We start from the raw sequence: 14,479 nt of genomic DNA, 5'->3' as shown, positions 1-14,479 counted from the left end.
AGTCACAGAGCATAACACATCCTGAAACTGAGACAGAGGAACTTTATCAAACTGTTGCTGAGGAGCTGTACACGGAAAACTTAGAAACAGGCCACACCCTGAGACATCAGGCTGCTTCTGGCTGTAGGTCAGCCACTCCATAAATCTACACCCCAAGAGAGAAGCAGACAGACCCACTCAAACTCAAAAATGCCATTTCCATGTTCAGGCACTCACCAGCTCTTTGTCCTGAAGTTCTGTTTCCAGTTCCTGGAGACGTCTACTCAGCTGTGCATTTCTTTCCTTCTCTTTATTTATTTCATTGCACTGCTCCTCCAGTTCTTCAATCTTTAAGAAATGTCAGACATTAGGTGAAATTTTTCAACTTTCTGAAAATCTGGGGCAGAACACAGCTGATGAAATGGGCACTGGATCTGCTTCCTAAATCACAGCATTTGATTCACTGCCACCAAATTATCGCTTCTTTCCTTAAAAAGAGCCAATTTACACATCCACTAGGAAGCCCTGGGTCTGTATTTATTCTCTCTCACAGTCTCTCAAACAAGTACTCAGGAATGCACAAAATACTTGAGCTTCTAAAGTAAGTGGAGCTGGGGATAAAATCTGCACTTCTATGAAACCAACACAAGACTACAAGGGATGGGTTTTCTTAACACAACAAGGAGAAGAAATCTCTCCTGCACTCCCAGCTTTGCCTCCTCGGGGGTTGCTTATTATTCTAGTTGGTGTACAAGGGACACAACATCAAAACTGAGGGGAGAACCAGTTCAGAGGAACATACGCTGCTTTGTTCTCTCGCCCAGGGACGTGCTTTGCTCTCTCCATACCTCCTCCTGCCAGCTCTGGACTCAGCTCCCAGGAGATGCACTTCCCACAGGCCGATGGCCCAGCTCATTAAAGTATGTACTTTAATTCTCAGCTTCGTGTCGCTTTGGGATTATAACTTCCCTCATTTGAAGGTAGAGCAATATGCAAAAAATTCTGACCCAATTAATACAGGAGAAGGAACTTCCCAGGGCGCTGCAGTGGTGCAGCGTGAGCACCGAGCAAGGAACCTACTTGGGGGAAAAGCTCAGAAAACCTCCCTGTACAGAAAAAGACAGCACATTATACAGACAGCACTGCTGCACACTCTGGCTAGTCACCAGCATGGTGACTTTGCAGCTGTGGCAAGGCAGTGTTTTAATAATCTCTTCATATCTAGTGCAGCTACTGGGATGTGGCATGTTTCACCAGTTAATGGTAGAGAACAACTTTTCTCTGAACAGAAAAGCAAATAACTACACTGCAAATTATGATATTTTCTTATAACATACTGTTCCAGTCTCTGACTTCTCACCTGTCCACAAGAGACTGGATACAGGAACCCAAATCATGTAACAACTAATATTAATTTGTTAACATAACATCAGTTAATACAGCTCTGGTTTGATCTCTGAATTACTACTGTGCACACACAAAACATGTGAATAGAGAGAATCTGCCTCAGGAAAAAGGTTGTTCCTTGAGAATTTTCAGTGCCAACAAACAACCCAAACCACCTCCAACGCTGAAATACTACTGGCAGCCTACTGACACACAAAAAGACATGAAATTCCTTTCCTCTTTGAAAGCAAACACTAAACAAAAAAATTTCCTCACCAGACTGATACAATCTGATCTCTACTTCAAATCTTCCAGTGATCCATCTAAGCGAGCAGGGAAAGGATGCAGCTTTTCCAAAGACATTTAGGATGAACAGAGTGAAATTCCCCCTGCAAGCAGTGCTCATGGAAACCAGGCTCCCCCCGTGCCCAGGCTGATGCCAGCACCATGTGGGGCTGGTGCAGATAGCACAGCATTATCGTAGGGATGGGACACCATCTCCTAACACACACAACGCAAAAGCTGCAGAAATCCCAGAGGAGGAGCACTGTCAGAGCAGCTAACTGGAGGGAACAGCTCTCCTGTGGGTATGCTCTGCTACCTTGCCCCTCAGCTGGTCGTTCTCTTCCTTGCAGGCTGAGAACTGCTTCTTCCAGTGCTCGATGCTGGCCGCGGACTCCTGCAGCGCCGTGGACAGGCGCGCGTTGCTCTCCCGCAGCGTCTGCAGCTCTGTCTCCCACTTCTTCACGTTGGATGAACTGAGAAAAACAGGATGCCATGAGGTGGTCTCACCTCATAATCCTGCAAACTGTTTCTCTTTACCTGTCTTCGAACTCGTCCACCATGCTGTGTGTGTTTGTTGCAATAAGACGAAGAACACTCAGATGTATGTAATTCCCTTTAGCCATTACATGCCTAAGGAGAACATAAGCCTTAATTTGACTGTCTCTGCCAAAACGAAGGAATCTACCAGCAACAGTGACCTGTGTCTGGCATAAAAGCCCTGCTGTCAGAGCAGGCTGTAGGGTCCAGCTGGCTGCTGGGATCCCCACATTTGCACCCAGGGGTTTACCCTGTCACCTCAGTTGTGTGGCTGTGCCTCGTTGAGCATCCACTACAGCATGGGCTGGGGACCTGCCATCCCTGCAACAGAGCCACTCTGCACATCTGCAGATGGTACAGTAGTTCAGAATGGAAGATTTCAGGGGGTTGACACGATCTATATTTGAATTTTTTAATGCTGAGTCTTAACTATAAAAGTGTTACATAATGCTGCAGAATTAAACTACTCATTCCCCAAAGCTCTGAGCTGCAGCACAGAGCACAAGATTAGAGGGTGAATGGGAGGAAGGCTTTGAAACTCCCTATGTGCTAGTTGCTGCTTGCCTGTGGAGGTGTCTTCATCAGGAGGAACAAGCAAACATTATGGTTTGAAATAGGTTACACTATTGAAATGTCAAGAAAGAGAGATGATGTACTTCAAAAATAATATATGCAACCTTGGAATTGCTCACTGGTTAATGCTGCTTACGGTGCTGATTTATTTTTTGAATACCTTTTCAAGAGTAGCTTGATCCTGTTAGATTTTCTTTCTATTCACAGACACATTCACATGCAAGAGGCAGACAAGGCAAGATCCCAGCAGAGAATTATTCTATTTTAATGTCATAACTCTGCATATTGCAATGCCTGTATTTTCACTACAGCTGCAAATTACTCTTCTCAGCATATTCAAATTATTTATCAAAGCAAACAGCAAAAAATGTAACTTCAAGGGGCTCTGTCCACAGTTTAGAAACATCCCCCTAAGACTTCTAAGCAGCCCAATGAAATTATATTTCTCACTTCAACTTTTTATGGTTGAGTTCATTCCCTTTTATAATTTTGAATATCCGTATCTATTTGCATCAAAGTGAGTGTAGCAAACTCAAAGAGGAAGAAAGATTGGCTTCACATGTTATCAGTAGCAATTGCTCCCCTGTGGCTTTCATGTTATTTCTGTAGTTCTAAAACTTCACCAATGAAGACGGTTATAATAGTTGGCATCAGCAGAATAAAAGAGATCTTATTTCTTCACAAGCCAGATCAGGAATAAATGGTAAATATCTCTCAACTGGATACCAGGAAGTACTTGCTCAAATCTGCTCATTCGTCCTTTCTGCTGCATTACTTTAAATTAATGCCATTATATTTGAATAATTTCTGTTAATATCATTAGCCATGAGATAATTGTGACACACTATTCCAATGCAATTCAGGTGTTAAAGGAACTTCACCTTTGGGCTAGAGCAATTTTTAATTTATCATTCTCAGACTTGAGATGTGCCTCAGCAGAGCCACCATGTGATGCCTTCTCGTCGTCTGTGCCGTTCACGCTAGAAGCTCGAGTGGAAGATGGTGTTTCACGTCCAGACTCCTGCAGCACAACACACAAACCAACACTGGGTGTCTCCTGCATCTCCTGCAAGACCACAACACCAATTCTTTGTAATCTTGATCCCACACCACTTGGCTGAGACCTTGGCTCTCCTGGGAACACACACATACCCTTTTCATCTTGGTTGCAAAGCTGGTCTGTTTAAAAAGAATGAAAAAATTATAATGATACACAAATGGAAGTTTCAAGTGGTCAAAATTTTTAAAAGTTTTTTTCCTGATAAGGTTTGTATTTTCTAAAGGCTGCTTGGGGTTTTTAAGGGAATGAAGCAACACAGTGCACCTGGAAGCATGCAAAGTCCAAACAAAACCACACAAATAAATTACTGCTCTTCCAAAGAGACACCATTCACACACTGCTTGGTGCTGACCACCAACAGAGAACAAACAAAGAGAACTATGAAGACCATGACCAAAGTCTTTACAAAATAAGTATCCAGAGTTAGCTGCTTACATCGATATTTGTGGATCCCACAAAGGGAAGTAGTTGCAAGAATAAAAGCATTCAGCAGTTTCTTTCTGATCATGCATCTGAAATCCTCTCTGATCAAAATTTGTCTAACTTTCCTCCAAACATTAGACCAGCTGAACAGGGTTCACTCATACCTAATGCACTGCACATGAAATTACAGTCAACCATATAGAGAGACTTGGGACAACACTCAGTTTTTCCAATTTATAAGACACCCAGATCTCCCTGAACACTGAGGCACTTGGCTGTGCTGCCTAGAAAAGTGTATTGTACAGATATATGACATCAGCTTCTTCCAGCCACTCACTAAACACTGCCTCTGTTCCCACACCACAGCTCCCCATCAGTCACACCTAGGCAAGGAGGCACTCTGGCCACAAAGTCAGGCTCTCCCCTGGCAAACAAATACCTACAAAAGTGGATTAGACAGATGACAAAAAGAAGGATCTTGATGAATCTCATTTACTGTCTGCTGAAGCACTATACTGACTTACTTTCCAGTGACTCAAACTATGTGCAACACTGCAAATCAAAGGATGTACAGCTCTCCCTGTTATTAAAAAAGTTATAACAGCTCAAGAACTGCTGAAAAAAATTAGATTTAAATGAAAGCAAAGGGCATGGAGGAATGAAATATATTCCTCTGACAATGCTAATGTCCAGCAGCTGACAATTACCCTCAGCAATCTCCATTTTATATACTTTTAGCTGGCTGACACAGGCTGGCACGGTCCAGTAGAAAATTTAACTTTAAATTATTTATCCTCTATGTGTACAGGTATTAAAGCTAAATTACAAACCTGGGAATGATTGCTTGAGGTCTCAATTTTCTCTTGAGATCTGTCTCTTGCTAGTTTGGCAGCCTCTTTTACTTCTTGGAACTTCTCTGCAAACTGGAAAAAGCATGAAAGATATTTATTAACAGGATTTATCCTCTATTAAACCATTGAGATTACTATCTTTATACGGTTCATAGATCTCCATAAGTGAACAACTAAATTTATTAATTTAAAACTTTTGGCAAGAAAAAAAATGCTTTAATTCTTTGGCAGGGAGGTTCTTTCAAAAGGAATGGGGGTGTTTCTAATAGAGGGATATCTCTGGAGCTTTGCCTGACCACAGTAAAAACCCGTGGAGAAAAAGAAGCTTGTGGGGTCTCCTGGTTTGATTTGTTTCTGTTTATTTCCTCCCTGTCCTCTGTTTCACTTGGTGTTGACAGTCTATTAAAGATGAAAGCATAAAAGATGTATGTTTGGATAAAGTTATTATCAATGTTTTCTATTCCTAAGAGCAAGTCAATTGAATTAATAAATGCAGAAAAGCTCATCTGCAGGATGCAGGCAAGGGATTGTCAAGACATAGGAAAAAAGAGAAGAAGGTAAACCTGAATGTACAATGGAGTCATAAGAAACCACAGCTTTTTTTGGTCTCATTTTCTTATTACTAACAAAAATAAAGGTAGAAGACTTCAGAGAAAGGCTTGAATTCTTCCTGTAAGATGGTTAGATCAGACTGGGGGAGGTGAGGGGAAGGAAAAATAAAGATGGAAAGTAACAATCCCAACCTCTATGAGCTGCCGAAGGACATCTGCTCCGAAGCCAGCCTGGCACCTTTGAAATACAAGTATTATCACAGCCAGTCAGGGTTGCAGGGCTTCAAACACTTTAAACAGTGTTTAAAGATTTACAAGGAGAATTACAAAGATGGGAAAAAAGGTATAATGCATAATTTATTTTTTAAATTAAGATGTATCCAGTGTAAGAATTGCTAACTTTGAGCTAAAGCAGCTTGGTCTTGTTTGCCTGTGTTTTGAGAAACTTGAAATGCTAGAAAGGTAAGACATATTAAAGGTAAAAATATAAAGAGATGCATTTTATTGCACAGTTTGTGAACGAAAGGACTGCCATGATAACCTTGGATAATTCAGAACACTTATGAAAAAACTGTAAATAAAAGCATAAAAAAGCCCATCAAATTTTATAGTCAAGTAATAGGAAGAATCATTATCTACTTACTAATTTCATCTTCTAACTTCTAGATTTACAGCAGCTATATAACATGCTCTCTCTGTAAAATACTGGGACTGTAAAGACTGATGAAACAAATCTCTATTTGGTCTAAAAGAAATCTGGATTTATATGTGGAGGCACTTGTGTTTTGTACAACACACACAAAGGCTGATTCCCACCAAACACACACACACACATATCATTGTTAAATCCCATGGACAAGCACATTCTCAAAGCTGAGTGAAATTCTGGGTGCACCCCACGATCTGTGACGATGCCTGGGAATGAAGCTGGAGCTCTCAAATCCAGCTGTGTTCTCTACAACAGCTGACACTGCACATGCACAGCGTGTGCTCTGCGATGGCAGCAGTTGCCATCTGATGGCATGTGCAGTCACTACACACACAAATGACTTGATTACCTTTGCAGCACTGCACAGATCGTTAGGAACAACCGCGTTACATTTACGCCCTAAGTGATTTAACTCCGACTTTACACAAATGTATCTCCCACTGTGACAAAACAGCTATAACAAGCTGATTATTTCTAAAATATTGTATCAGCAGAAAGTTCTACATTTGGGTTTCTTGTGAATGGCATAAGGCTGGTTTGAGCCTGTCTTTTCTAATAAATCTTTATCTCTCTTTTACAATATATATTTTCATCTGATGTATGAAAAATTTATGAGGGTTCTTCATGGATGATATGAAATATGGAAAGACAAAAAGAATTGGAAGTGATCTATCAAATTTTATTTTTCCAGCCATCTCCATAAAGCACACAGGAGACTGCTGTGAAAAATGATGTGAGCTGAAAAGGACACTTTTCCACATTTCCATAATAAAAAATTATATATGACTGAGCAAAGCTAATCTTCAATACTAAACCAATAATATCTCATCGCATAATAGATTTCAGTCATGTCTCTAGTTTGCCAACACATGTATTTAACATATTTGCTTTTAGAAACAAGTACAAATAACTGATTTTTTTTCCCTATCTTAGTGACAGATCTTCAGCTTTAAGCGTCAAAATATTACCCTTCCTTCTTATTGTTGCTATGGACGTAGAGATGTCTGTAACAGAAACGGGTGTGAAAGGCTGGCTCTGCTTTCTGTTTAGCTCTCACACTTGGAAACAGTGCATAGAGAGTTTTACTGCCATTTCTTTTTCATTCTTAGCTAATTCATACCTGTTAGATTTTACAACAGTCTGGTTTTGAAAGCTACAGAGGATCACTTGGCTCGTTATGAAATTAATGCGTTCCATTTGATTACAGCCAGGCAGTGGTGACAGCCCACACTTGTGCAGCATTACCAATGCTCACAGCTACAGGAGCAGAGCAGGTGTTTCTGAGCCACCCAGACCCAAAGAGAGTCTCAGCACAGCCACGGGGCTGAATCACTGGCAAAAATCAGAGAGCTGCTTTCTCTCTAGTGACTGATTTCTTCTGTCCCAAACATAAATAATTGACAAATAACTGGTAGTAAAAAATCACGTTCCACCTCCACGATCTAAGCTGACTTTGAGTTATCAAACCATCACAACAAAAGGGAATGCTTCTTAAGTGTGAAGTTCCTAGTTAAAAAGTGAAATAATCATCCGTTCAGTAAATGAAAACTTGGTAAGTGTGGCCTCAAGGGGCAATGAAATTATAAATACCCAAAACCAACTAAAAAATTCATCATGCTCCTTCTCCTTCCATCTTACTCCCTTCATCCTCCCTTTCTTCTATGCTTGCCCTCAGGCAAAGAAAGTTCCCCAAAATTAGCAAAAAAAAAAGACTGGAGTAGTAGAAACACCAACTGAACACCACTCTGATAGTCCATCATGGATTATGGGACGTGTCTTCCCGTGCTGCAGGAAGCTGTGAGACGAAGCTGCAATATGGAAAAGATTTGCTGCTCCCAACACTGGTGAAGCCTTTAAGTCAGACAGCTGCAGCTCATAAGCACTGCTTGATTGGGAGTCTTGGCCAGTGAAATTTAATGGGGACTCGAGGATGCTACCGTGCATTGCACACATTATTTAAAGGCTGTTCAAATCTGCAGCCAACTTGTCACCAGGAGAAATACATATATATATTCAAATAGACCTCCTTAGCATTTCAGACATTAAAAAGCATGATTCTGTATGCGTAAATTTTAGGCTCCTGATGTGGCATTAAATTTTATGTCTCCTACTGACAAATTGTGCCAGTGTTGGATGAAACAGCTGCTCCCACCCAAAGCAGGCTCATAAATATTTCATCCATCTCTCAGTTTGCAGAAGGTTGGGTGACACCATGTCCCCGTTGGGAGCACCACTGTGCCGTGACCCACAATGCACACACACTTTGCCCATGGTGGTCTCTGGATGAGCCCCCAGTCCGGGGCAGATCAGCAGCAAACAAGACTATTTACCCCAGGAAGTGGCCAGTAATTTGCTCCATCCCAGCCAGCACACTGCCAGTTCCACCACTGGCTGGACCAGGGGGCTGTGCATTGTGCTGGGGGCAGGTTCTGCTCTGAGCTTGCGACTCGCACACACCACACACATAATGTACATCTCTGCACAGAAATACAGCCCAGTGCATCCCAGGTGCTGGATGCAGCTGCTTTATGATGTGCAGAGTCTGGGTTTACTGGGTTTCTCACCTGTATAAATCTTTGTCCCTATGCCCTTGACTGCCTGCAGCTCCTTGGGTAGTGTGTCTGCCTCAAAGCACCCTGAACAGCAGCACAAATCTCCCTGAACAACTTCATGTGCCCTGCCTGTTCACACCATTGATTTCTTTCAATTCCTGTTTCAGTTTGGCTGTAACAATGTTTGAATAATGTCTTGAGACCTTTCTGAGGCATAGGGTAGGGAGGGGGGAAAGGAGGGTCAGCGAGTCCTGTCAGAGGGGAAAAGGACCCTGAGTAGGACATCAACTTTAAGCCCTGGGATTCTCCTAATCAATGTGAATGGTAATTAGGTTACTGGGTCACGGAATGCAGTTTTCATTAATGGCTCATGTTTAATTTGAACTGCTTTTCCCTATAGGTATGGATTAATGCTTTAAGTATCTCAGGAGAAACAAGGCATTAGAATGAGGCAGTATCTTTTATTAGGCCAAGCAATACACCTAAAAATGCAGGCATGCTTAACTTAAGGCATGCTAACCTCTTCTCCTGTCTCATTACTATTCATTGTTTTCAGCAGTCATTTTTCAGCTTTATTTATTTATATTTATTCTACGCCAGGGCTATTGATTTCTGGTTTAGTGGAGTTTTAGTGTGTCCTTCCAATTCCTGACTAAGCACTTCAATTACTTCCCGTAAAACTGGCAAGCTTTAATTTATATCTTTTATAAGAGTTTAATGATATTAACATAAAATGAAACTTGATTTTACTGTTCCCAATAGACTTATACATCTGTAATCTCACCAACAACTCTGATCTTTCTTACTAATGGCTCAATAATTAAACTGAGAAGCATGGATGATAAGGAGTATCTTTGACCCACTGCTTTGCATGGTGGTAATAAACAAAGTTTTCCTACATTTTCCAGCAAGATAACTGTCAGAGTTTAGTTTTGGGGTTTTTTTTAAAAGATCATCGCAAGCTACTTTCACAAGTGCTGCCTTTAAGCTCCCTCTTAATATCTTGACCAGAAGAAGTCTTTCTGCTGATTTGGAAAGCTTTTTTTGCAAGTAGAAGGCTGCATTATGGACAGTGGGCTCTTTCACAGATCATGCAGTGTGAACAGATGTGCAAAATGACCTGGAAAGAAACACAGCTGGTGCTGAGGCCTCTGTGCCCACACGACACGTTATTCAGATTGGCTCACATTTGGCCACATGAACATTAAAGAGCTGCTTTGATACCAGCAATACATTTCTTCTGAGTACGTGTTTGAACAGTCTTGGAGAATGTGTAATCTCTGATTAGGGTGTAAGGACCTCTAAATGTACCCCATGCCTTATTATAGTGTACCTAGTGCCATGTTATGGTTATATTTTGTCATCATAGAGTCAACCAGGTTGGAAGAGACCTCCAAGATCATCGAGTCCAACCCCACCGTGGTGACTAGACCATGGCACTAAGTGCCACATCCAGTCTCAGCCTGAAAACCTCCAGGGATGGTGAATCCACCACTTCCCTGGGCAGCCCATTCCAAGGCCTGATCACTCTCTCTGTAAAAAAACTCTTCCTAATATACAACCTAAACCTTCCCTGGCAGAGCTTGAGTCTGTGCCCTCTTGTCCTACTGCTGGTTGTCTGGGAGAAGAGACCAACCCCCACCTGACTACAACCTCCAGGGAGTTGTAGAGGGTGGTAAGGTTTCCCCTGAGCCTCCTCTTCTCCAGGCTGAACAACCCCAACTCCCTCAGCCTCTTCTCATGGCACTTGTGCTCAAGTCCCTTCTCCAGCCTCATTGCTCTTCTCTTGACCTGCTCCAGCAGCTCAATGTCCTTCCTGAACTGTAGGGCCCAGAACTGTACACAGGATTCAAGGTGTAATGTTACATTACCTTATCTGTTATGTTATGTGTTGTTATGCTATGTTAGTTATGTTATATGTAATGTTATGTTATGCTATGCTATGTTATGTTGTTTCTCTCTTCTCCTGAGCCAGACTCAGCACCACCTGCTCCACACAGTGCTCAGAGCATGTTTCAGTCCAGCCAGCATTGATGTACCATGTGGTCCTGTGTCATGTTGCAGAGGTGTAACTTCAGTAATCCAGGATTAAAAATTACTATGCAGTGGTGCTAATTCTTTCACTCAGTGTCCAAAGGTTGCATTGTATCATGCTTGTCTGTTACTCAAAACAAATTATTCCCCAAGGTACAATTTAATCCTTCCACATTCCCACACTACTTATTAACTACTATGAACACCTCTTTGCCCCAGGAGTGGAGAAAATGCATAGGTGAAATGAGCAGTCCTCTATGCTTGAGTAAGCATCATAAAACATACCCAGCACCTCATGTTCAATCAATGCAATGCTCTGTCTCTGCTGCTTTACACACCACAATAGACATCTTGTTCTCCTGATCCTTTCCTTATCAAAGCACAGGAGAGGACAGTAATATGAGAGACTATGTGCCATGCCCAAGGACACTGTGCTGAGTTAACTGATGAGGCTCAGTGCCAAGCAGCCATGCTTCAGGTGTCAACTATGTGTTGGATAAGTAGGGCTTTTTACTACACGAACAAACATCATCTCAGCTGCTTGATGAGCCCTTGTCAAGACCACTAATCCAATGACAGAGGATGTATTTTAAACTTGGTTATTCAGAACAAGAGGCAGCTCTAGACTTTACAAGCCTGCTGCTGTGCCAGTCCCTGGGTCAGGGAAGTGTTTCATTAATCCAGAGGCAGGTTTGGCATCAGCCCTTCCCAGCTACTCAACCCCTGCCACTGCCAACGCTCACTGCCACCCACGGACAGTGGGTAATTACAGCAGATGAGTGACTTGCATTGCTGAAGAGAACCTGAAGAAACACGCAGCTCAGCAGAGGTCAGAGCAGTATGTACAACTCTTCATTACTAAGAAACTAGACAACCTTTGCAGAAATTCAGTGAGCCCTGTTACCTTTGTCAGCTGCTGCTCGGAGGGAAAGCCCAGCCCGAACACGGTGTTGGCTCTGCTGTCTGCCCACTGGCCGAACTTCTGAGATGTTTTAGTGAAGGTCATGTTGGGTGTAATTGTGCTGTTTATGATCACCTGTTCAAAAACAGCAAAAAACAATTAAAAAGGAGAAGTCACATCGGAAATGCATATCCTAGCAACAATATCATCCAAAGCAATTAGCAGTCTAAACTGGGAAATTGCTGTGTTCAGAAGATTTTTCCGTAAGACAAAACAGTTTTTATCTTGTCTTAGCTCATGCAGGAATTCTGATGGTTTGTCTTTTTTTTTCAAAGCACTATCATGGTCCTGCAGTTAAACATGGCTGCAGAACACCACTGAACTCAAAGCAACAGCAAGGTCAGTAGCTATAAAATTACCCTGGCAGAGATGCAGATGCAAAATCCTCTTTTTTTCAGCATTAGGAAGGCACACAGCTATTCTCACTGCCCCACCAGGCAGCTAGGATGGCCTGAGGCCTCCAAACAGGGCATTCACCAGCAACACCTGACCTCAGACCTGAAGGACAGAGAGATTTCTGCATTTCTCCACTTGTCCTCAGGCCTCCACGAGCAGGATGCCAGAGACATGTCAGAAAGTTAAAGCAAAACAAAACAATAAACAACAAATAAACAAGACAAGGAGAAGCTGATAGCTTAATAGTGAGTTTAACTTGGGAGGATGGTGAAGTGCATCACCAACAATGCACACGCAGTACGTTTGGGCCTCAGAACAAATATTTTTTCCCCTTTACATATGCTAACTAAGATCTGCTCCATCACCAGCAACCATGGAAGCAACAGTGGTTTTGTAATTAAAGAAACAGCCAACAAGAGGAAGGCTAGTGGCTGAGGTCTCTAAGGAACTTAGTGGAACAAGAATAAAATGTAATCTTGCATAAAGGAATGAGATGTATGTCAGTTCATTATCAGAAATCTTAACTTTATTTTCAAGATACATCATTATATGAGTCTAGAGACTCCTTCCCCTGGAAATTAATTCATGTACAATGTTCTTTCTGCTAACAGAATAAGAGCTTTCTTTAGTAATGCATACCGTCATTTCCAATATGTAAATTATGCAGTAATTAAGCCCAATCTGTGGGACAGTTTAATTAACATGATCAGGAAGTATCCTGGCAACATAATTTGCTATGTATTCCAAGCAGTTTTTTCCTAAGCTATCATTTACATTTAGCAAAAAATGTGAATTACATTTATCAGAGGAAGATCCTTACTTGCCTCCATCCCCACCGAGCTTCCAAGCTCCAGGCTGATGCTTTCATTTACTTTCTTAGGAATTGCTCAACTTATTTCCCTCTTTTTGCATCATCACCTTCAAATGCACATTCAATTTTCTGCCATTGCCTGCCACTGAAAGTTCCACCAGAAGGATCACAGCAGGAGAGGCAGGTGACTGCTACCCCCACCACTGTCCTTCACACAGGAAAAAACAGAGCAAGAAAGGGGCAGAGGGGACTCTACAACCAGCACCAGCCAACACACACCATACAGACATCAGATTGCCCAGAGAAGCTGTGGATGTCCCATCCCTAGAAGAGTTCAAGGCCAGGCTGGATGGAGCTCTGAGTAACCTGGTTTAGTGGGAAGTGTCCCTGCCCATGGCATGAGGGTTGGAACTGGGTGATCTGTGTGGTCCCTTCCAACCCAAACCACTTTGATTCTATGATCAGCATTCAGGGTCAAAACATCTTTTTGAATGGCCAGTTGACAGGCAGAGGTATAAGCAAAGCTGCCCAGATGTGTTCTCCTCCAGCTAAGTCACACAATAGAAATGGCCAATATAAAATCTAAGTCTGATTTCAGAGATGTAAATGAAAAGAAAATCAAAGATTTTACGTAGGGTTTGACAATGCAAAGGGACTATGATGATACAAGTATTGCATGATACAGAGAGTCACAAGAACAGGAGGAAAAGCTACCACCAACCCAGAAAAATCAGGATGCTTTCCAAAAACTTTAAAGAAAGTGCCATATGTATATTTCTTTTTTAAAAATCTTACATCAGACAGATGAACCACTTACAAATATTTAGCTTCTCAAGTTACAAAATTTATTTTAGAAGCTATGATATACCCAGAAATTTCAAATGATCAAAGGTATTATTTCACTCCTGCTGTGCCTATCAAATTAGACATCCGTGGGAATAAAACCCCAATAAAATGACCCATTCTATTGAAAGGCAAAAGCTTCACTCGCTGGTAGCTGACCTTGAGAAGAATAAAATTCTTCCATACCTCCTAAAATAATCATTGAGTAAATAGAAATATATTAAAAAAACACACCAAAGTTATTTTTTAGACCTCAGTTCAGCATTATCAGATGTGATAAAATGAAGCCTGCAAACTGTAAACCAAGGAACACCTAACTGAGAATTGAAATGCACTACATTAGCTGAGCACCTTAGGAGTTGTTTTTTCTACAGCCAGCACAGAATCCCAGGAAAGGCTGTTGTGAGCACACACCTTCAAGAAACTGACAGTTCATCTGTTAAATTTGTAATAAGCTGCAATTAGTGAAACTGCCTGGAAGTTGGCTCTAACTTTTTTTTTTTCCCCTTAAATCCTCCTCTGTCAGTC

General features: G+C 41.8%; 1 protein-coding gene across 1 annotated transcript in view; it reads right to left on the bottom strand.

Annotated features, from left to right (window-relative positions):
• Positions 1–216: 216 nt before the first annotated feature.
• The window catches only part of HOMER2 (homer homolog 2 (Drosophila)), a gene marked incomplete at both ends in the record, with an annotated part of 27,938 nt that continues 13,675 nt past the window's right edge, over positions 217–14,479 (bottom strand). Inside the window, 5 exons of the mRNA XM_009084258.1 lie at positions 217–327; positions 1,967–2,123; positions 3,642–3,781; positions 5,074–5,166; positions 11,845–11,976. Coding sequence (XP_009082506.1) covers positions 217–327; positions 1,967–2,123; positions 3,642–3,781; positions 5,074–5,166; positions 11,845–11,976 — 633 coding nt within the window. The remainder of the gene's footprint in view (positions 328–1,966; positions 2,124–3,641; positions 3,782–5,073; positions 5,167–11,844; positions 11,977–14,479) is intronic.

The sequence above is a fragment of the Acanthisitta chloris genome, unplaced genomic scaffold, assembly GCF_000695815.1.
Source record: "Acanthisitta chloris isolate BGI_N310 unplaced genomic scaffold, ASM69581v1 scaffold3201, whole genome shotgun sequence".
NCBI classification, from domain to species: Eukaryota; Metazoa; Chordata; class Aves; order Passeriformes; family Acanthisittidae; genus Acanthisitta; species Acanthisitta chloris.
This window is presented reverse-complemented; position numbering and strand designations above follow the sequence as displayed.